The sequence below is a fragment of the Mycteria americana genome, chromosome Z (assembly GCF_035582795.1).
Source record: "Mycteria americana isolate JAX WOST 10 ecotype Jacksonville Zoo and Gardens chromosome Z, USCA_MyAme_1.0, whole genome shotgun sequence".
Classification (NCBI taxonomy): domain Eukaryota; kingdom Metazoa; phylum Chordata; class Aves; order Ciconiiformes; family Ciconiidae; genus Mycteria; species Mycteria americana.
This window is the reverse complement of record NC_134396.1, coordinates 46209096-46232583: the sequence shown is the minus strand read 5'-3', so window position 1 is coordinate 46232583 and position 23488 is coordinate 46209096. Positions and strand designations below refer to the sequence as shown.

The window sequence follows — 23488 nt, the reverse complement described above, 5'->3', positions numbered from 1 at the left end:
GGCAGGGCCTCGGTGCCGGGGCGGGCTCGGCCCCCTCCGCGCATGCGCGCAGGGCGGCGGGGGGCGCTTTACGGCCGCCGCGAAAGGCTGCCGGCTGGCGGGGAGCCGCGCCGAGGGTAAGGGCGGCCAGGCCGGCGGGAGCCTGCGGTGCCCCGGTGCCGTGGCCAGTGGGTGGGAGCGGGGGGAGCAGGGCGGGGCGCGGCGGTGCGGGTGACGATCCCCGGGGGCCCCGAAGCTGAGCCCCCGCCGCGGGTCCGCAGGGCTCCCGTGGGCCGCCGCGGCGCCCGGTTCGGGCCTGCTGGCTGCAGCCGGCGGGCTGGCGGCGCGGCCTGCTCAGCGCCCCGTTCAGCGCCCCGTTTTCCTCTGCCGGTGCGCAGGGTGGAGCTGGGAAACCGGAGAGGATGAGCGACGCCGCGCTGCTGCCAGGCGGTGATCGAGAGCGCCCCGGAGACTAATGCAGAAAATCAATAAGAACGTGGTCCTGGCGCTCCTTTCTCTGACCAGCCTGGTTTTCCTCCTCTTCCAGTTGTACTATTACAGGTTCTACCTATCGCAGAAGGTAAGAGAGAGTTGTCCTGCACAGGCGTTCTTTTGTGCAATAACCGAGTATAGTGCCTATTCTCTACAGAGTCCTTTAGCAGCATTAATGCCACCTCCAAACTTCCCTCATGTGGCTAGCAATTCCTGTAGTATTGCCATGAAGCGGCTAGGTAGCCCGAGCAGTTCCTGGTGGCAGGGGTACAATCGGATTTTAGTTGTCAGTCTGATATTCAAGTCATTATGTCAGCCAGAGGTATCCCATTAATTCTAAAATGGGATGCCATTTAGTGTTCTCGGCTGTGGGTTTGAGCCACCAAGACTTTTAATCTTCAGAAGCCTTCCTACTCTTGTTGTTAAGTGACTTTTATTGGTAGCAAGGCCAGACCAAGTGCTGTCTTACGGCTTTTCTGAAGAAACAAGGCAGCACTTATTGGTTGCAGGTTTTCAGTAGTGGTGTTTTTAAAACAGAACCCAGCTTTTTCTGCAGTTGTCTTAGCGCTTTGTGATTCAGTGTTCATTTTCTAGATGTTATAGATTAAATCCTGCTTTTGTGCCACCCGTGGAATGTTTAGCTGAGTGTGGTTTTCAGTATTGGAAAAAGAGATAAATGTTCCTATAAATTAAATACTCTGTTTTTTTGATGGCTTCATAGTTTACAGTTGCAATGCAGATTCAACAAAGGAATTCCTTGCAACTGTATGCCTTCATTTTATTGTTACAGAAGAACTGCATAGGCACCATGAGTTTGTTGTCTCTTGGTGAGGACATTCTTAAATGCAGGCAGTCTTAGCGCTAGGTGATACCACAACCTTTGACTTCTTTCTTATCATTTCTGATTGTAAGCAACAAGGCTGCGAATGAGAAATTCTTCATACTTTTGAAAAGCTAAAAGGTGAGCCACTAACCGCCTTGGCTTTATGATACAAATATACTCTCTTTCAAATTTCATACTCGGATTGCATCTGGAAAGACTGAAGCATAGTCCTGCTGCCTTTCCCCCAGTGGCATTTGCCTAACAGTGTTTGTGCTTGTCATCTACCTATTTTACATTTACTGGCACATTGACTTAGAAACTTGAGGCCCAATGATGCAATACTTGCATGTCTGTAAGTCCCCAAGGCTTGCATTGTCCTTCTAAATACACTAAGCCAGAGCAGTTGTCTATGATTTCACATTCAGTACTGTAGTTGAGGGACCAGAGGCACAACCACAGCCATAATTATAAAGTGCTAACTGGATAAATGCCCTTGAATGTCCTGTTAAGACATCCTAAGCAGGGATTCAGCTGAAACTTACTTTTTTTCCTTTTCTTTCTCCCTCCCCCTCCCTCTCCCCTTCTTTGGTTTTGATAGAATGGAGCAGTTTTTTCGAAAGTCAGAGGAAGCCAGTCAGGCGAAGACAGCACTAGATGGGTATGTACAATGTCGTTGCTTCATACAGTTCTTCTGCAGGTCTCGGAGAACTCACACGGAATTGAAAGCTCAGGGTCCAGTTCTCTTTCCTCTTCACTGGGTATTTTCTAGAATTGAGGACTAAGAGATCCTTTCTTCACTGAGTAAAGTTACGAAGTGTTTCAAATATCATTTTAAAATGGAGTTGAGAAATGGTTACAGCTTAGTAGCCTTTGCCTATGCAGTCCTTAGTAGTGTTGTTAATATTTTAAGAAGCAGAATTCGTTCTTTCTAATATAGAAATTTTGATCCAGGCTTTTGTGTTCTTTCAGACTGAGTATTGAAAAGATTGGCTTATTTGACCTGCAGCTTGTTTGATAGTCAGTATCATGGTAAAAGAATCAGCTGCAGGTCTCGGGTCACAGAATACCTCTTTGCTCGCTCCAGTTGTTTAGCCTGCTGCTCAATGTTTTGTGTTACTTGCTTACGCTGGGTCATAAAGCTCTTCACAAGCAGGGAAATGTTACATTTCAGCATTCACCAGTTGCTGTATTCCAGGGTTCAGGAGCAGCGTTAGGAGGGCCATTAGATACTTGAAATGGCATATTTTTTGTTGTGTCTTACTTAAGGTTTGCAGGATTGAGTGCAACCAAAACATCATGTTGGCATCAGGGAATCAGAAGCTCAGTTATGGTATTTGTAGTTAGCGTTTGTTTGGAAAGACTTTTACAGAAGTCTTTTGTTAACGGATCTTCCAGCAGAAGAACAGCACAGATGGCTGAAGAGAACGATGCCCTGGGAGCTGGCTACCTTTCTCTTTGGATGCAGTATCATAATGTTGCTAGTTAGCAAAATAGCCTTTTAAATGCCTTGTTTCTGCTGAGGGAGAGGAAGGGTGCTCTGGTTAAGAGCTGTTCTTGGGAATAATCCAAACCAACTGCTCTGTGGACTGCTTGCTTGCGCCAGGAATAGCTCGCTATTCTTGGAGGTGGCACCCCTTAGAACTACCTACGAGATGTTAGGTGACATGGTCACAGTGGGCTTCCAATCTGACGGTCTGTGGACGGAGTTCTCATTAAGCTTTAACTTGATCTTACGGGATTGTTAGTAACAAAGCAGGGTGCTCCATAGTCCTGCCAAGGACCTGTTTCACTCCAGGCTTTCTTCAGAGTCCCTGCATGATAAGTCCAAAATACTCTATTTAAATGCCTTTCAATTCTCTTAGCTGCTTGACATCATCACATCTCTTTCTACCAATTATTTAAGTTTCAACTAAAAGCATCTGTTTCCCTGGAGAAGTGACGGGGGGAAAAAAGTAGATATTTCTGCACAGATTTGCTTCCTGTTTATCAGTCTGATCTGCTAGTTTTAGTTACAGGTATAATGCTAGCACATCACTTACCTTTCAGCTCCATATAGCTGAAATCACTAAGAGGGTGGCTTTGCCTCTGCCTGTACAGCACATGTAGTGCTGCTGCCTAAATTGTGTTTGTTGATCCACATTGTGCCTTCATTCACGTTTTTACGCCTCTCTGAAGCTGAAGCCCCATGCCAGAATTAGAAGTTGGCCTGTGAAGTCTGGTTGAACAGACTCAGCAGCTGGATGGGAGGAAGGTTAGAGCTTCAGTTAGAAAGCCAGGGTCAGCTTGCTGAGCAGGTAGCTTGGGCAGCAGGCCATTGTTTTCCCTTATCACACCTCTTCTAGAAACCTTGAGATGTAACAGACCTAAAGCCTGACAGTGCTGTTCTAAGCAAATATTTTTTCCTGAGTAGAATGGTACTTGAAATCATTAAATTTAACTGTTACAGTTAAATACATCATCTATGTCTTTAATAGCAGGGTGGCTATGATTGCTGTAAATCTTCTGTGTGCCATGGACACTTAAATGTACTTGATTAAAATTCTCTGCTGAGTCAAGTTAATAAATGCTCTCACCAGGCATGGGACCTTCTTGCTACAGCTTTTAACCCCTTATTGTTGCCATGGTTGAGTGCCCTGGGTAGAGTAGTATCCAAAGACTGGATAGCACTCACTTCCTACCTTCTCACTGAGTCGCCATATACAGCATACACGTATGGTGTATTGTATATGTATATGAAGACATATACAGCAGACATCATGCCTGAGGTTTGGGGATACTATTTGGGAGTGGGTCAAAAGCCTGGCTAGCGTCAAGGTATGAACAGTGTCCGCTGCTCTCGCCTTGCTCGCAGACTTCTTCAAAGGCAGTCGGTGTGATTAGGTGCAGTTTGCCTTTGGTTGGCTTTCCTAATCACATCCTTGTCCTTCATGTGCTTGGATGTGACTTTCCAGGGGCTTTTGCTCCAGAAGCTTCCTGCGGACTGAGATTAAGGCGACCAGAGTTCCCCAGATCCTCCTTTTTGAAGATGGCCTGAGATTCGCCTTTTCTCAGATTTGAGGAACAGCTCCTGACCACCATGGCCTTTCAAGATGTTGCAGAGCAGCCTCAGAATGACATCAGGCAGCTCCCTCAGCACCCACACAAGCATTGCATATGGTCCTCTAATCTCTAGTTTATTCAAGTGCTTTCCAACTCAGTCTAGAGCCAGAAAAAATCTAGAGTTTAGCCTAGAGTCCATTCTCAAGTCTAGCACTGTGGAGTTAGAGTGCTTTAACTTGTAGAAAGTTCTAATCAAAGCTGAAAGATTTTTCCTTTAGTCTTAGACACCTGGAAAGCCTGCACGCAGCCTGTTCTTCCGAAAGAGAAAATTTCCATTTCCACAATTGTTCATGGAAGTAAAATGCACACTCAGAAAATGTGTTGGGAGATAAGATTTCCTTCTGTCAGTGGGTTGGGTTTTTTTCCTCCTGTCAAAGAGTTTTAATGTTTTAACCTTGTATGCTTAAAGATGGTGTTTTTAACTTCTAATTTTACCCTCTGTCAAACAGCACGTGGTTAGGAAGTTCCTAGGCTTAATATCCAGTCACAATATACCAGTGTATTTGATCGATCCTTTGATTCTGGGACTGATTGATAAAGACATTGAACAGATCAGAAGTTCTCCTGATGGTCCTAGTCCGGAATGCAAGTACTTTTGTGCTCCAAGAGACTTTACTACATTTGCACTACTGGACAAAACATGGAAACATGAAGTAAGTGCCTCTTCTTCAGTTCACATTTGTGTATTGTAATGCATTCAACTGTTCTATGAATTTGAGACATAATGCTTTCATGTTTGTATTAAGGCGTCTGAATTAATTGTGTGGAAATCTTGTAAAGGTATTGGTAGAGGAAACTTTTTTTTTTTTTAAGTAAAAGGTATCCAGGCGCTAGCCTAGATACATGAAGAGTCATATACAGATAACTAAAAGTTCATAGAAGCTGTCTGCAATATTCATAAATGCTTGCAGTAAGAGGCCATACGAAAAAGAAAAAAGAAAGTGGTCTGTTAGAGAGGAAGAAGGAAAACCTTAAACTTGTAATGTAGGTACAGCCGTAATAAATCTCGAGTTTGGGGATCTGTCAAGGAGGAAATGCAGGTATTGATGTGACAAGGCTAGAAAGATTATCATAGTCTGCTGGTTTACATTTCTTTTAGTACGTTGTTGTACTTAACACCATTTTATTTTGTCACTTAGTGTGTTGGTATCTCTGCTTTTCTTAGGTGTTCTGAGATTTTTAAATGGATGTGTTAAAAATAGAGGTGTAGCATGTGATGAATGACAAAATGGAATCCAAGATTATTTAATCAGTTAAGTGTCATCTGGAAATATTTATTAGATTAATTTATACAGACTAAAGATACCAGTGACAAACAGCTTTTCTTTTTTTTTTTTTTTTTTTTTTAAAGAAAAAGCAGGAGACATTAAAATGGTCTGTGACTATTCTACTGAAGGAGTCCCACTCAAGTGAAGAGTAGTGGCACTCTGGGTCTGATCAGGCAGTTTTACCCATAGCTGTAAAGGAATTAAAGAAACTGAGCGTAGGGTTGTGTGGCAGCACACTAGTATAAATCCATCTCCCCATTCCTTTGTGGCTCATTGATAATATCTGTAGAATCCAGAGGAGAAGCTGATACGACTGCATAAAGCACTTCAAGAGGGGGTAATTGAAAGAGTCTTCAGATGCTGGTTGGTTCTTTTCTTAGCCAGAATTTCCTTCCCTTTTTCTATGGAAATATGAAAGCCTATTACCTAGTGCAGCATTCGGTGAGATTTAGACAAATATTTATGTATATAATAAACCAAGATTTTGCAGCAATCATTTTTGTATTAGTGGTATTATTCAAGGACTTATGAATGCCAAGTTCGGCACAAGAATAGCTTTAGAGAACAGTTTGAGGGTGCAGAGAAGGGTGCTATTGCAAGGAGCAAACCTAGTCCAAGCATGGCTTACAACACTTATTTGTTCTTTTATTGAATAGTTTGAGGGACGAAATTTAAGACAAGGAAATACAGTGGTTGGAATTGCTTGTGGTTGCTGATCTTTAAGGTCTTAGAAATTTTTGAGTAATTTGTGCTTAAGTCTGATAAGAAAATGAAAATTGGGAATAAAGTCAATTAATAATAAGCATTTAGCATTCAATTTTGGTTTCTGTAATCTTTAGCTTCACTTTCTGTCTCTCCCTCTCTGTCATTTTTAGGTGGGCCTTTTTAGAACTGCTGAGAAAATGGGGTTCCAATGGCTAAAGGTTATAAACAAGGACCCCCGCTTGGATGGGATGGATGACCTGTCTGGGATTGAAATTCCCTTGCACTACATATTTAAACTGGCATCTCATGCCATTCACCTGGTGGTCTTCTATGAGAGGAGCGGTAATTATCTCTGGCATGGCCCCCTGAGGCTCAAGCAACATATGGACAGAAAGTTTGTGCCTTTCCGGAAACTCCACTTTGGTCGCTACCCTGGAGCATATGAAAAGTGAGTTCAAAACAGAGGAGGCAAAAAGCCATAATGGCACTTCCAAAATAACATCTTTCTCCTGTGTATAAAATTACTCTCTTTCCGAAAGTCAGGTTGTAAAATTTAGCTCATGTATAGTTCAATCCTCAAAGTGCAGGTAAATTAAGGTATGAAGGTAAATGCAATTCTGCTTACCTGAAAACAAGAGCTTCCCATCATTTATAAATTAAGAATTAAATTTTAGAGGAAGTTGCTCTGTAGCCAGGTCGAAGCAGGGAGAAAGATGAGAGAAGAAGTAGTCATGACTGAGGTTGAATGTACCAGAGAATCTTCTGCTAGAGTCAGTGGTTTACCGTTACTATATTTAAAAGTTTGAAATCTGTTGATAGCCATCTGTGCTACCAACACAGGAGTACAGTAGAAGTGGCAAGAGATTTAGTACTAGCTGATACATATTTGGTGTTCTTTCTATAATGATATATATCCAAAAATTGAATACAGATACGGGACATTAAATGAAAAGGGGAAGCAACAGAAATCCATTCAGTAATAGTCCAAATAATCAGTGTTAAAGAACATGAATAAAGAGAGGTGACATTTGTACCACAAAGGCACGTGCCAACCATTGCATCTAACCCATGCTCTTAACATGCTGATGGGACACCTTTCTTGCATAAATGTTTGAATTGGTGGTGTTATTTTTCCATAGTCTTATGCTTAAACTTTGCATTACATTGATAAAGTTACTGTAAATGTCCGCCTTTTCTTACAATGCTTTCGATAGCAGTATTTCAGGAAATGCAGATCATGGCAAATCTTTTCAAGCACATACCACTAGGCTTTGAGAACAGTGTTGCTGTAGGATATGTGTATATGTTATAAATCAGAGAAAAACAGCCAAGCATTTCACAAGTCAAAATAAATCTGTTTAACTTTTTCCTTAAAGTTGATACCATTCTTTCTTCCTTTTAAAGCATGGAATCTCTACCGGTTATGTGCCTAAACATTTGAAATTGACTGTGTAAGCTGTTGAACGTCACATTTCATTCATTGTGACGGCTGAATGGTTTTAAAATGTTAAATGCAAATAGCCTCAAAGTACAGGGTAAAATTTGGTTCTTAAGTGCATCCCATACTTTAGACAACCAAATAAATAGCCTGAATTTTCAAATGCACTGAACAACAGCTCTGAACAAATTCAGTGCAAGTCATGAGTCAGTAAAGGAGTCAGTGATCTGACAAACTAACTATGGGCTTATAGGCATCGAATTTCTTTTTATACAAAATTTGGAAGTGTATGGGGAATTTGTTGAAGTTCTTGTTGCTCTTCTTTTATAATCAGTTTTGGGTGTATTTGGACAGAGGAATCACTGCCAGTAGTATGCATTAAGATTTTAACCTGAGCTAGAGGAGAAGGTGGCTTGTAATTTGTAAAGGAATTTCAATTGGGGTAATGTATCATCTTTCTTTCCGTGCAGGCCAGAACTTCTGCTTGTTTCCATTGATGACTTAAAAGTTCAAATTCCAAAAAATCCGTCCAGTTTTCTAGAGGAGATGTCACACTCTAGATTTCTTGAATGTAGGTACAGAGAAGCTCGGGCTTTCTTTCAGGTTAGTGGTAATCAGGTAGTGTCTCTGAGATGTAATACATGTTTTCACTGGTTGACCCAAACCTACAAACGGTTCATTATTTTTTACCTAGATGTTCACATACATAAAGCTAAAATACAGCCTCTGAGACTCAATCCACAGAGTTTAGTAAGTGGTAATAAAACTAAAACTTTAACTGAAAATCATGGTCTGTCTTTTTTACTTGTGAGCACATTTTTTTCCATTTTCCAAAACTTTGGAAAGAACAGGTAAGCAACATGTCCATAGTTCTCACACATTGTTACTATAAATACATTTCATGTAAATAAGACTAAGATCCTGTGTATCTTTGTGGTTGAAAATTTTCCTTATGGCAATTCTCAAAGTTCTGAGTAATATTTAATTTTATATTAATTTGAACTATGTGTTGCAGTTCCACATTCCTAGTTTGGTTTCTTTGAAATGGTATATTTGTTCTGAAATGACTTATTTCATTGCTTTTTGACCATGTAAGCTAATGTTTTCACCACTATTTAGAGCATTATTTTTAGAATATTGCTACCTGATTTAGCAGATGGTAGAAGACTTTCTTCTGCAGTATGAGGAGCATTTTGTCCTAACTTGAAAAGGGCCAAGATATAAAGTGGTCAAGAGTTACCACAGTTATGACTGTGGAGTCAGAACCAGGTCACTGAATTTGAGCCATCTCTGATTTCCTGGAAGGGGAAAAAAGAGGACACTAGAGCTTCCATTCTTCAGACATTTGAGATCTTGGGGAAGGGACTTCTCAGGGAAGGAAGGATCATCCTTGTTCAGTCTAGTAGGCTGTAGCTCCCCATATGTGTAGCAGGATGGTTACTATACCCAAGGATACCTGTGTGTTGTCACTTCACGTGTAAAGGACAGAAATTGCAAGCATGCTCCACTTCAGCTCTAAAACCTCCAGGGAGTAATTGCCACAGGCAGAGAAAATGGGCCTCAGAAGGTATATTGAACTTTGCTGGAGCTTTAATATTGAAATAAGCAGCTGGCATCTGTTTAGAAAAGTAAGTATTCATTTCAACTGTTTTTTGCCCAAGAGCTCTTAATGAAATCAGTCATGAAGCTGAGTGGTGCCTTCTTCCTTTGTTTGATTTGGTAATGTTTGACCAGACTGCTGTGTGGGTTTTGGCTTTGCATTACAGAAGATCTTGCCACAGTTGTATCTGGAAGATGGGCAAGATTTTCTGTTCACGTTGTTTCTAGTTGTCAACATCCAGTTGTCACACTTGGTGGCGCCAGATAAACTACTGTGCTGGAAGTAACTGGTTCTGTCCCTATTCTCCCCCTGGACCGTGGGTATTGCCTTCAGCGTGTGCAGAACTAGGGTTCATCTGTGTTGTTGCCAAGTGCTGAGAATCAGTGTTTAATACATATATTCTTATTCTATTTTACTGTGACTTCACATTCTGCTAGTTTGGAAAAACTGAAGACTGATGTTTCAGAGTTTAAATTTTAACTTGTTATTCTAGTGCACGTTCTCAAACTGGGCTGTACATGTGAAAACAGATACTGCCCAGATACTAGTTAGGTAAATTTTTAAAGGTCATTTTTTCTTTGGACACTGAAAAATGAAGGGACGAGCTTGCTTTCTGACAATAGCTTGCTTATTCTTGCTTTGCCTTCCAGCTGTATCCTGATGATGCCTCTCTTGATGCAGTGGAGTTCAGAAAAAAAGCAAAATCCTTGCTCCATCTGGCTGCCCTGACACTGAATAGCTTAGGAGTAAAGTTCTGGCTGAGCAGTGGAACATGCCTTGGTAAAACATTTGTGTTATGTTGCATTTTTAAACTGATCTGAAATTTTAAACATTTCATCCTCAATTGCTTGTGATGTCAGCTGAGGTTAGCAGCCAAATGTACCGGGTTGGAAGGTAATATGTGGCATTAACTGTATTGAAATGGGTCTTTGTGGTCCTGACAAAATGCTTTTTCTCTAGAAACTTGAGCCTTGGAGATGCTGAGCAAATTTCCAGTGAAGCATTTAATGTTGTTAGCAATTATCTGTGTTGTGTTGATCACTGCTTAGAAAGTAATCAACAGTTCCCTAAATTGTGTGGCTTAGAATTTACTGAAATGCTAGTTGGAAAACACAATGATGGGCACATATTTCTGCTGTCCATGTAGGCTCTCAGCTGATTTTTCTTCCCATGCAATTTGGTGCTTATCACTGACTTGTAAAATATAGTTTACATTTATTTATTTTAAAACACATCCTTTTAATAAAATGTCAGCCTATTAGAGTAGGTACTGCAAGTTTTCAATTCTGCTGAAGATGGAAGTAAGATCTTATCACTGGTGAAGATATGTGTGACACATTTGTGTCACATGTGTGTGACACATTTGACTTGTATTTGTTTAGTCCTAGGGAATGTGATTTTCTGAATGAACAGTTACTAAAAGCTGCTTTAATGAAACAGACAATAGGATGTCCCACTTCTTTCTTACTGTTTTGCAGTGGTGCTTGAAAGATGATTAACATCTCAGATACTATATAAAATAATAGTTTCAAACTAAAAGCACAGCTGTAGCCCTGTAACTGTTTATTGCTAATTAGATTTGGGCCCAGATAAAGAATATTTTTTCTTTAAAGACATTTAGATTAGAAAACTGAAGATAGTTTGTCTTGAGTTAGTGTTTTCTCTCTCATTCTTGGCTTTCTGGAGGAAAGAGCTGGCTATAAGTGCAGTAATACTTGTTTTCTTTGATGTGGTTCATTTCACACTAGAGAAAGGCTGAAAGGCTGAAGTCTTTTTTATGGCCTCATTCCAAGATGTCTGCCTGGTGACCTTATGGCAGTTCATTTTTATGTTGCTTTGTTCTATTGGTATGTTTCTCATATTCCTAAATTGACTAGTTTGGTTTTTTTCCTTTCTTTTTTTTCCCTCAGGCTGGTATAGACAGTGCAATGTCATTCCTCACAGCAAAGATGTGGATTTGGGAGTCTTTATAAGGGACTACAAAGCAGATATCATTCCAGCCTTTCAGAAAGCAGGGTTACCACTGAAGCACAAATTTGGCAAGGTACATAGATAATGAACAATTTGCTTCATGTGTCTTTCTGTAGGTTCATAAATTTGAGTCCAGCTGCAGATCACTTATGTAGAAGTAGGTGTCTGAAGTCTCCTCAGCAGACATTTACTCCTTAGTGTTTTACCTAAACATATAGTCTTGTTGATTTTTGTGTGTTCTCTTGGACAGTGTGTGAGAAAACACCTTTCTTAATAGCTTCAGCCCTGTTTGGGGAGTCTGAATTCCACCTCAGAAGAAGTTTTTAATAAGTTTTAAAGAAGTGTCTGTATCAGTGGTGCTAGAGAAACTTAAGAATCAAGGTAGAATTTAGTCTTTGAGATAGGATGGGTCTCATCATAAGGGAGGACTGGTGATAGCTCTGAGATAATCTGTAGCCCTGTATGTAAAACTAGCAGAAGGGGAAGGATGGCTTGAGGTGGGCACTGGGCTTGTTCATCACTGCTTATGTGGATCTTTATTTGGCCTTTTCAGAGTGTAGGCTCCAGAATGATAGAGAGAAGAAACATATTCCTGTAATTACAGGAATATGAAGGTTCAGCCACAGTTCAAGTGATATATCATTACTGGTGCTAGTGAGTGTTTTATCATAGAGGAAGTGTGTTAAATGATGACACCTACTAATCATGTGTTTATTGACTGAGATTATTTTGCTTGTGGCAAAGGACAAGGAGATGGTGCTGAAGCTTTTGGGGCTAAAGGGAGGAAAGAGAACATAGTCCCACTGACGTGCAGAAAATTTCCAGTGTTCTCAAGGCATCAAAAAACCCCAAAGAAATGGCAGAATTGGTGTATTTTCTTCAGTTAGGATAGGAGTCTCTCTGCATACCTGACCAAAATAAATTTGTTTTCTGAAATCTGCTGATGTAAGTGGCCTTGTATTTTTATGAGTATATACAGTGTGTATTTTTGTCTTGCAGGTAGAAGACAGTTTGGAACTCTCTTTCCAGGGAGAAGATGATGTGAAACTCGATATTTTTTTCTTCTATGAAGAGGATGACCACATATGGAATGGAGGAACTCAGGCCAAATCGGGCAAGAAATTTAAGTATGAACTGGATTTGTACCTCTAATAGGAAAGAAATTGAAAAAGTTAGTGTTTAGTGTTGGTATTTTGTGTGCTGTATGTAGTTGCCTGGCGAAGGCTGTGCTCTTTGTGGGAAAGGCAGTTATCAGAGGAGAATCAGTGGAGATTTTGCAGTTTGAGATCAGAGAAGTAGAAAGAGAACAGTACTAGGCCTTACTAGAGAGGTGCTGGGCTTGCTAATGCCAATTCTGTTGTGAGATCAAAAGCAGTGCTGGCATGTCATGTATCAAGCAGATCTTAGCCGGACTGTGACAAGCTCTGAGTTAAATAAACAGCTAAGATGAGAAAGAAGTCTCTAAAACTGTGTTTGTTGCACAAACTAATTTTGCAGTAAAAAAATGAATCCTTAGGCATCTGTCTCGATGACAGAGTGTTATGGCAGAAAGCCTCAACTGTCCTTGCAAAGTAAACCCCATAGTTTTGGATTTTGTGGTAATGATTTGGAATACTTTATTGACTGTAATGTGACAGCAACGCAGATGACTACTGCAGACCTCGTTGTTGTTCATGTGCTGAAAATGGAATTCTACATAGGATCCCACATTTCTTGCTTCATACCTTTCAGTATTAAATCAGCAAATAAGTACAACAGCTTCCTAATCTACTCAGCAAACTGAATATAGGTTTTGATAATTAGATTTGTTTCTTTCCATCACCCACCTTAACTCAGAAACAGACAGTTGCAGACTAGTTGAAAACCTTGTTGACTTCTGTAGGATTTAATTATCTTTCATATTTTGCCTGAACTGTATTTGCTTATAGTTAGCTAATGGGAACTTAGTGTGAACACTGTCATCCAGATGGTGATAATGTCTGAGTCCTTGTCTTAAGTTATCTTTGTTCTGAAATGATAAACAAAGATTGGGGAAGATATATTGATGACCAGAGTCAAAAAGCACACTTACAAATAGACTAAAGGAAGAATTCTTGGAATATTCCCACAGAAAATGTGGTATGTTGCAGAGCGTCTTTCTTAGAAAACAGCAACAATTTTATAGTTTTCCAAAGCAGGCTTAATGTCTGGTTTTCCATACAAGATTTTGGAAGATTTTGTGTGATGCATTCTGTGTGATGAGGAGGGAATAAATTCCTTTCCTTTTCTTTGTGCTTCTGTTGTGTTTAAATTGCAATAGCTGTTTCCATGCCAGTGGAGTTGACATCCTCTTTCAAAACTCCATTGTAGCATCAGATCTTGGGTATCTGAGACCTGTTTTTTTCTCCCCTTTCTTATGACTGGTCCAATGCATGAGAACAGAAGGTAGATGTGAACTTGTGCTATGCTCCAGCTCCTGTATCCTAGCATATTAACAGGTCTTTTGGAACTCCAACTTTCATAAAACACTTTCCTTTTCTTGTAGCCTAGTATGTATCTCTGGTGGTAATTTTTTTCCAAAGTTTACAAATATGGCTTTCTAGTTCAAGAAGAACTAATTTGCTTAGACATAATAGCATAAGGAAACCTCTATTCTGAACTGGTGTTTCTTAGGCATAGTTTACTGTACTTAATCCATATAGAAAAGGAGCAAGAAAACTGCTTTTTTACTATTATAAAGGCCCAAGCCCTGACAGAACATGGCTGTTCAGAATGCTTAGCCAAATAATTCCAGATATGTATTATTCCAAATACCTTCTCAGAAAGAGAAAAAAGATCACACCTTTTTAGCTGTGAGATACGATGATTTAGTATGCTTGATTTGAATGCCTGCAACACCAGATTGACCCTCAATTTTGCTTAGTCTTCAGCCCTTTCAAAATTTTGGGGGAAGGTAAAGTGAGGAGGTCAGTCAAAAGAGAAGTGATTGTTTGATCATGTTGAATCCTAACTCCACTTTAACAATTTTAAAGGAATCTCACCAGCTGTTTATGTGGTATCAGAGGAGATATCGGTTGCTACTGGATCATCACAGATAAGGGTGGGAGTTCTATTCCAAGATATTTATGTTTTTAAAAATGAAGGGTAAAAGACATTTTATTCAGAAAGCTAAATATTTGCACAGGCATATTTTCCATACATCTTGCTAAATAAAAATGTCAAGAATTAAAGTATTTTTAATTTAGTCTCTAAAATATTTTTCGTTAGTCATTTTTAGTCTCTGTTTCCTTGGAGAGCTGGTTTCTAAACCTTACAAGTCTGGCTGTATGGTTTGCATTTTCATGTGCACAAATACTTCCTCCACATTGCAGACACAAGCAAGTATGTACATCCTCCTTATCTTGTCTTGGAGTTACAGCATTGAGACCTCCTATATGTTTACAGAATTAATGCTGGACAGTTGCATTCTTCAGCAGAGAATAAGTATTTACAAAAACTAAATCTGGGAATCAAATCTATCCTGTATGCTTTAATCCTTAAAATGAGTTAATTCTGTGAGCTCTTAACACAGAGGACTTTGTGTAAGCTTAAAATCTTTTTAGTACTTTTATGTCCAAAAATTGATGAGACTGAAATTGGAAGAAAAAATGGTGAGCAGTGTATAGGTACGAGAATATGTAGCATTATTCCAGCCACTTGGAACGAGCAAACAGGGAGCAAGGATTCCAGTAGTGTGAAGCATCACTGAGAGCTACATTTTTCATCAGTGAATGTAAACATCTGATTTTAATAATAGTTAAATAATTATTTTGGTGACATTTCCAACTGACTTTTTAATTTGCATATTAGTTTATTTAAATTATCCATTGGTTCTCCTTAGAATTATTATTCGGAGTTCACTCTCCGGAGGATATAGTATTTCAGTGGTTTGCTGATAGCTTTTAGTATATTCACACCCACTGCAATTCTCACAGATGAATGACTTCCTGGTTAATAACAGTTAAATAGCTATTTGATGGTTATAGATCCACTAATAAAGTTTGTTTACCTTGTTTTCCCCTTGGTAGCTGGCATTTTTTTGCTTTTTGGTTTAGTTTAGAGCTAATCAGTAGTCTCTACATATATATCCAAAAGTGCTTGATCACTTTTTTCTCTCCCTCCATTTAAGGCATAAAAGCAAGGTTGTTTTATTTTCTGAAACTGTTAGCGCTTAGAAATAAAATTAACTTTATGCTTAGAGGAACACGTGGGGTTTCTAATTCATGCAAATGCACCAATCTTTTAACCTTCTTTTTCGAAAGGTCTGAGTGTTCATGACTTCATTTTAACCTGTGAAAAGGAGTTTTAAGATCACTTTTTTTTCTGTGGAAGAATTCATAGCTTCAGAAGTGGAAGTGGTCCTCTGCAGGAATAGTACATAGTCTTTGGTATTTACTTGTTTAACACATTGACTCTGACACTGGGATCCTATAGGATGTCATTCTGATCAAACTGTGACATTTACCTGTGAACTTCTGCTGGTGTAAGCATGCTTACAGGTAGGGCTTATTTTGGCCCTTCTACAGAAGAAAACAGGTAGAATAAATTATTTTTAAAATTTGAATGGGCTGAGACAGTTTCAGAAGGTATACAGGGTGGCAGCTGTATCTTAAATTCTTTGCAAGCTGCTCCAAGTTTGGCACCATATTTAAACATGGGTACTGAAGGGGAATTGCATGCCTTGTTGGTAAGATTGAAGAAAGGTAAAAACTTGCTTTTAAAAAAGGCCTGACTCATAATAAAGTATTTAATGCTGCTTTTCTCAAAATCTCCCCTACCAAATAACATGTATCGTCCTCTTGACACCCTTCTAAATGAGGTAACTCTTAAAATCCAGTTTGTAAGTGGAAAAGTAGAGACAAGGACTAAGTGATTTCCTATAGGTGGCAGAATGATATGGGAATAAGCAGCAAAAGAATTAGAAATGCTCCTTCTTAAGAACATGTGGCAAATGTTAACCAGTTACTGTTGGTAATAACACCTCTGTCCAGTATGTAAATAATACTTCATAGATAGGGAGCTATGAAATAAGAAGAAAATTATTCTAAATCTAGCATGGCCACTTGCTGCAGTTGCTTGCTTTTTCCATGAACTTATTTAAAGGTGTATTTCAGTCTTCTGCCAGTGACCATGTTCTTTTGTTATGACCCAGGTATCTCTTTCCAAAGTTTACTCTGTGTTGGACTGAATTTGTAGAACTCAAGGTACATGTGCCCTGTGAAACCCGTCAGTATGTTGAAGCCAACTATGGCCCAGACTGGAAGGTTCCTGTGAAGATGTGGGACTGGAAGAGCTCGCCATCCAACGTGCAGTACAATGGTGTCTGGCCTGTTGATGAATGGGATGATGTCATTCAAATCTACTGACCACCTGACTGCTAATAGAGCATGCCTGCTATCCTTGAAACCGCCAGTTTGTAATTTCCTATTTCCCAAAGGCATCAAGATCCGTTCCTTTTGTAACTTCTCATCTGTTTCCTAAGGAGACATTTACCTTTCTTTGCTTAGCAGGTATTTTTTTCACCTTCATCATGCATTTTCTGGGTAGTTAAAGGAGAAGATTAAAGGCAGGATGTGGCAACTGAAGAGAAGGGAAGCTGAAAGAAAAACTGCACAACAGGAATAGAGAAGAAATGTTGCAGTAAACTTATGGGCAGTTGACTATTTAAATGTAAACAGTGGCCAGGTGGCTTGGACTTTCCTGGGATCATCAAAACCTTGGGACTGTTCACTTCTTGAGCTTAAGAGAGGGATAGGATGGAAAAATCCCAGAGAAGTTCCTCTTTTTTTCAGAGGAGATCCTGTGAATATTCTTTTAAACACCAGAGTTATGAGTACCTCAAATGTGCTTGACTTGAGACTGATATATCCCTCCGATATGTAAGAGGTTGCTCTTGGGGGTGGAATCTTTCTATTACACAGAACCCATGTGACCCACCTGCTTTACATGTAAGAGGTATTGGGTAATGGTGTAATACTAAATGAATGGAAGGAGAAACTACCCTCATCGGAGATCTTCATATAGCAGTTGGTTTTTTGTGAACTAACCATTGCATGCAATTATGATAGGGAATGTTACCTGTTTTTTTTTTTTTTTTTTTTTTTTTGTTTGTTTGTTTGTTTGTTTTTTGTTTTTTGTTTTTTTTAAGAACATGAAGGTGTATGCCACAGGGATGTCTTTCCCATGAAAAAATAAATATTCTGGGTTTGATGTCCCAATTAGTGTGCTCTCCATGTAAAAGTTTTGACCAGATTTTAGAAAATTATATCTATCCCTCCTTTCTTACAAGTAGATAAAAATGGGGGTATTCATAGTTTTGTGTTTAATGTGGGCTCACAAAACAGAGATCGCAGAGAATTGTAGCTCTTTAAGTGTAAGCAGAAGTGTGTACAAATACCGACTGTTCCATCAAATTGCAAGTGAAGTGTTAGTGTAACGTTAGCTTTGGATGGGAAGAAAGGGGAAGCCTGACAGCTCTTTCCTCCTGCTTCTGCTTGTGCTCTTGGTCAACGAAGTAAGCTTTCTTCTTCAGTATTTTGGAGAGGGATCGTAGCTTTCATATGAGCGTGTGTGTCCAAGTTTGTTCCAGTCCTGCTGTGCAGGGAAGACAAGGGCACTAGAGCTGCTAGTGAGTTATGACTATAATACACTGTACAGATCCGGGACTACTTGTGAACCAGTGTGAAGGTACTGAATGGAGCTCATGTTTACTTGCAACAAACCTGTATCCATTCTTTCCTTGCTAAAGCAAAAAGGCTATCTGTGGGTTGCAGCTTGTCCACCTTTCACTGGGTAGAGGTAGGTTGAGTCTGTGGTTTGCATTCTGTTGATCTGCAGTTTTTGGCTGTCTATTCAGATATGTACAGTTCTGAAGAGGTGAAGTAGCTACTGCCGTGTGGCGGTTTTACTACTGTATTATTTGAGGTGCACTCTGGGGCTTCCCTGCGGTTTTTGTCCTGGAGCGTGCTGCATGCTTTTTCCTGCCAGTCCTCTCAGTTCCAGCGGTCTCCTGCCAGTGAAGCACTGGAGTAAATTATTCAGCTTCTGGCAACAACCTGTCATGCTGCCTCTTCAATTGGTATGGTAACTTTGTTAGCTTTGCCTAATTAAGAGAGAGATGTAAAATCCTGTTAATGCTATTTACTTGGTAAAGGGGACATTACGCCATAAGGGATAATTTCTCAGGTAGAATTTGTTGTATTTTTTCCTTAAAATGAAAAAAGCCAATGTCCTTACGGTTTTTGTGTTCAGAACTCTGTCGTCGTTAACTTCTTTGTTTAATAACGTACATCAAGCCTGTAAGTTTTTCCAAATGTGATGGATCTTTAAAACTGAAAGAAAAGATATTATCAGAAAATTATAATCCTGTCAAATTTTGGACTTTGTATTTGTAGATGGAAGGACTAATGGAAAAAAATGCATGTCCCTGAAAGGGAGGATGTCTTAAATAGTTGATTATACCTGTAAGTTATTCTTCAGGTTAAAATACTTTCTCTTCAGAAGATATAAGTGTATGTTTAACACTGATTAAAAGAAGGAGAGTCTAATTTGCAACTCATGTTGTTTCATCCTTTGTTTTGTCATGTTGGGCAGCATTTAACACACTTCATTGCAGTTACTGTGACATAATGCAAAGAGAAAAATTTTGAACTGTTTCTTACACTGCTTATTGACTGTCTGTCTTGAACTTTTATTTTTTAATAAAGATACTTGGACACAACTTGGAATAAAGCAGGTGCCCATATGTAGAAAAAAGGATCCTGCAGTTGCATAAACACATTGCAGTTCTGCGTGTCTCCTGTCATGCTTTGTGCAGTGCCCTGACCACAGATTTCCTGCTTGTAGGATTGCGTCCCACAGAGTGGTGTAAGCATTGTAGAACTGGTGCTTTTCAAAGGTACGCTGTGAGGCCGACGCCTTACCATTCCCCACAAAATCACCCAGATTTAGGCATTTGTTTCCTGTTAGGTTCTCCTGAATTGCCTCATCTGAAATTGATTCTTAAGTCTGTGTTATCTTCCTAATTTACTAACTACCTTCATTTTGAAGGTGCTCTAGAGAGGAGGGCAATTTCTGAATTCTCTTAATGGCATGCATTTAAGGTCTTAAGCAACAACATGCAAAGTACCTTGACTTGCACGTAGCAAACAAAGCACGTTACGTTTCTGTAACTGGTAAAGATAGCAGAGCCTATTCAAGGAATGCCCATGAGCCAAAAAGAGGGTAGCAAGATGTTCAAAGCTGTGGAATAACTGCAAAAAAAGATTAAAGAAAGATTGAAGAACTAGAGTTGCCTGAAGAGAGGGGACCATAAAGAGCCATTTTCAAAAGCCATAAAAGATTGTTACAAAAAGGAACGGATGTATATGCACCCATTCCATGATTGGTAGGAAATAGAAGCAAATAGGAGGAATGCAAATTGAGGTCACCTGCATAGAATACTGGAGTATTTTACATGTGGAAATGTGTGAAGCCTTTGACTTTGGGGGTCTCTGAGAACATGTCAGACAAATGTCAGCCAAGACTGACTGTAGTTAAGGATTGACTTGTAGTTAATCTTACCTTCCAGCTGGATGGAGTTCGTATTTTCCATGATTCTGTATTAGTTTTCAATAACTTTCTGCTTTTACAAAATGGAAATTGGAATCATCGTTTGTATATGAGCTTAAGAAAGGTTATATTTCTAGAATCAGATACTAAAGCTCATACTGGGAGTGATGGTGAATCGCCACCCCACTGTGGAAATGATAGGAAACTGCAGCATCTTGAACACTTGAAAAATGTGATCGTTTACAACAAGAGTGCAATGCAGCTCTTCTGAAGGATATGTCTGAACCAAACTGAGGCTGTAGAACAATCTTGTAATTCCTGCATGGAACAAATGATGCTTGGCCGCGTAGGGCAGTGAGCGTCTGAGGGAGATGCCGACCCTTTTGATCTGTCTGGAAGGAATCTTCTGATAGAAGAAAGGCCTGTGTATGTTCCACCCCACTCTTCTCTTAAAGTCAGAAATGGAAGGGAGACAAAACTGTGATGATACAGAGAGGAGAGAGTCCTGAAAACGTGGCTGAGTCTTTCTCTGCTCTCCAAATGAAAAAGAAGTAGCTGGTTTTGTTATGCCCTTTCCCTTGAAACAGAGTCTGGAAGATGCTGGTTCCCAGTGTTAAAAACAAGCAGTTTGCTTCCTTTGCTGCTTTAGTATTCTCTCCCCTTGTCATAAGTCTTAAAGTCTCTCAGCTCAAGAGAAAAACAGTCTCTGCTTTGCACTGTCAGTTGGAATTGCTTTGCACTGGGAATTTGCAGTTGGAATTGTTTTGCACTCCTGTAACATCTCATTGTTAAAGGAGTTGAGATGTGAAAGGAGTAACATCTGTGTAATAATACAGATACCTTCCTTCCTTCCAAGGACTGGCTTGTCATGGTGCAATGACTTTCAGGAACTTAGTTCTGTCCTTTATTACTCATTGGTAGAATTCTCTTGAGTTCACACAGCAGTTCAAGAAATTCAGGGGCAGCTACCTCACTGTTTAGGCTTGTTTTCTTTCTCTTCATGCAATTCTACCACACTATGTATTGCAGAACAAAATGTGGGAACTTGGGAAACTGCATGCAAGCACATAAAAGACTATCCAGCACTTTTATTTAATGATCTACTTCCTCTGTTTTGGTAAATAGGCACCAGCAGCTGATTTACATCAGCTGATAATCTTGCTTAATAGCATTAGATTGCCTAATGGTGAGTTCTCTACTAAGGCTAGTTTTATACATAAATGTCCTATTGATTTAGACTGCACTAGAGCACGTGAGTTATGAGCTGAATGAGTTTTACCAAATCCAAATTACCGCTGTAATTAAGGGGAGGTGGGTGAGAGCTTTCCCCTTGAAAAAAGGAAGGGACAATGAAAGTTTTGTTCTTAAAGGAGGGAAACTGACACTGTTGTGGTTGTGCCTGTTTTCCTGAAATAAATCTTTCCTGCAGCTTAAAAGAGAAGTCACATATTTTACCCAGAATTTACTAGGTGAAATGTCATGCCTGCTGCTTTGCAGATCGTACTGCATGCTCATAGTGTTCCTCTTCTGGCCCTAAAACTTCTGAATACCTTCTTTTTATCATCAGAGTAATTAGCTTGAATGTTAGGGGGTACAATGTACCTGTATTTCAGACCGCAGGAGCATAGGACATTGGTATCACTCAGGGCAGTAATATGTCTGACAGTCCCATAGATCAGGTTTGTTCTGAAACAAAGAGCAATTTAGAGCTATGGTTGATAACAAGCTGAATACATAGTAACATAGGATAACATTGTGACCAAAGGAAATCAAGCGGGATGTAGAAAGAGTGCTAGCATCTGCAGGACCAGTGAAATGAAACCTTTGTTACTGTGTTGAGCATTTCAGCTGGTATACAGAGATCCCTGCAGGCCCTCACCTTTTAAGGTGGTGGACCAGTTGGGGAGTGTTGAGAGAAAAATAGTAGGCTATAGAAAACCACCTACAAGGAAGTGTTGAAAGAACTGGGGTTGTTTAGGCCGAGAAGGATGTGGCAGGCACTCCATCCTGTTGACTTGGTTGATAATGCAAGAATGAAAAAGCTTAAATTTCACCAAGGAAGATCATACTGGACTATAGGGAAAATTTTTGGAATTTAAGGAGAGGGTAATGGTTTGGGGAAGGGCATATTATCTCCACCCCTGGAGGCCTTCAAGAATGTGGTTGGTCAGTAATGTCTGGAAGGAACTATGTGATTGCATGTCTTCTTGCCATTACCTGGAAGAGGGCCCAACTGAGTTTAGGAAATTATTTTCTTATTTCTTTGTTTTCTTTTGATTTCTTTATTTTCTTACTTTTTGGGTTTTTTTTGTGGCATCTAAACAATATTTGACCTGCACAGTTCAGCCTGCTGAGAGACCCGGTGGAACATCTTTATCTCATGAGATATGGATAGTGTTAGCAAGCTAGGGGTGCTATTCTCAGAAGTTTAGTTTGCTGTCCTAAAAGTGATTAATAGTGCTTATTTCAGGAAGTCCAGGTTTGCCAGGTAGCATTTGGTTAAAAGGTTACAAGTAGGTATGGATCTCTAACTTGAGACAAAATCCCAGAATCACAGAATGGTGTAGGTTGGATGGGACCTCTGGAGGTCATTTGGTCCAACCCTCCTGCTCCAGCAGGGCCACATACAGCTGGTTGCCCAGGACTGTGTCCAGATGGCTTTTGAATATTTCCAAGGATGGAGACTCCATAGTCTCTCTTTGTAACCTGTGGCAGTGCTCTGTCACCCTCACAATGAAAAAGTGTTTCCTGATGTTCAGGAGGAACCTCCTGTGTTTCAGTTTTTGCCCATTGCCTCTTGTGTCAGTGGGCACCACTGAAAAGTACCTGGCTCCTTCCTCTTTGCACCCTCCCTTCAAATATATACATTGATGAGATCCCCCTGAGCCTTTGTTCAGAAGAAGGTGGTTAAAGAAAATGTACCCCCCCCCAATAAATCATAGAATCATAGAACCATAGAATGGTTTGGGTTGGAAGGAACCTTAAACGTTGTCTAGTTCCAACCCCCCTGCCATGGGCAGGGCTACCTTCCTCTGGATCAGGATGCTCAAAGCTCCATCCAAGCTGGCCTTGAACACTTCCAGGGAGGGGGCATCCACAACTTCTCTGGGCAACACTGTTCCAGTGTCTCATCACCCTCATGGTAAAGAATTTTTTCCAAATATCTAATCTACCCTCTTTCAGTTTAAAACTGTTACCCCTTGTCCTATCACTACACTCCCTGATAAAGAGTCCCTCCCCATCTTTCCTGTAGGCCCCCTTAAGTACTGGAAGGCTGCTGTAAGATGTCCCCAGAGCCTTCTCTTCTCCAGGCTCAACAAGCCCAACTCTCTCAGCCTGTCCTCACAAGGGAGGTGGTCCAACCCCCTGATCATCTTCGTGGCCCTCCTCTGGACCTGCTCCAACAGGTCCAGGTCTTCCTTATGCTGGGGGCCCTGGAGCTCAACGCAGTACTCCAGGTGGGGTCTCACAAGGGTGGAGTAGAGGGGGAGAATTGAGCACTTGCCAGTGAAGACTGAGGCAAAAAAGTTGTTGAGTACCTCAGC

At 40.2% G+C, this 23488-nt stretch overlaps 1 protein-coding gene across 3 annotated transcripts; it reads left to right on the top strand.

Annotated features, from left to right (window-relative positions):
* The first annotated feature begins 54 nt into the window (after window positions 1–54).
* FKTN (fukutin) lies at window positions 55–19168 on the top strand. 3 transcript variants are annotated; one of them, XM_075526627.1, is made up of 10 exons: window positions 55–116; window positions 378–559; window positions 1893–1952; window positions 4843–5046; window positions 6537–6814; window positions 8275–8407; window positions 10055–10184; window positions 11315–11448; window positions 12375–12502; window positions 16546–19167. In XM_075526627.1, exons 2-10 carry the CDS (start codon window positions 455–457, stop codon window positions 16757–16759), a joined length of 1386 nt encoding a protein of 461 aa, XP_075382742.1. In that variant the 5' UTR covers window positions 55–116; window positions 378–454; the 3' UTR covers window positions 16760–19167. The 3 variants fall into 3 exon arrangements, with proteins under 3 accessions (XP_075382742.1, XP_075382744.1, XP_075382743.1); XM_075526629.1 differs by having other exon boundaries at window positions 12375–12546; window positions 16546–16684; XM_075526628.1 differs by lacking the exon at window positions 1893–1952 and having other exon boundaries at window positions 16546–19168.
* The last annotated feature ends 4320 nt before the right edge of the window (window positions 19169–23488 follow it).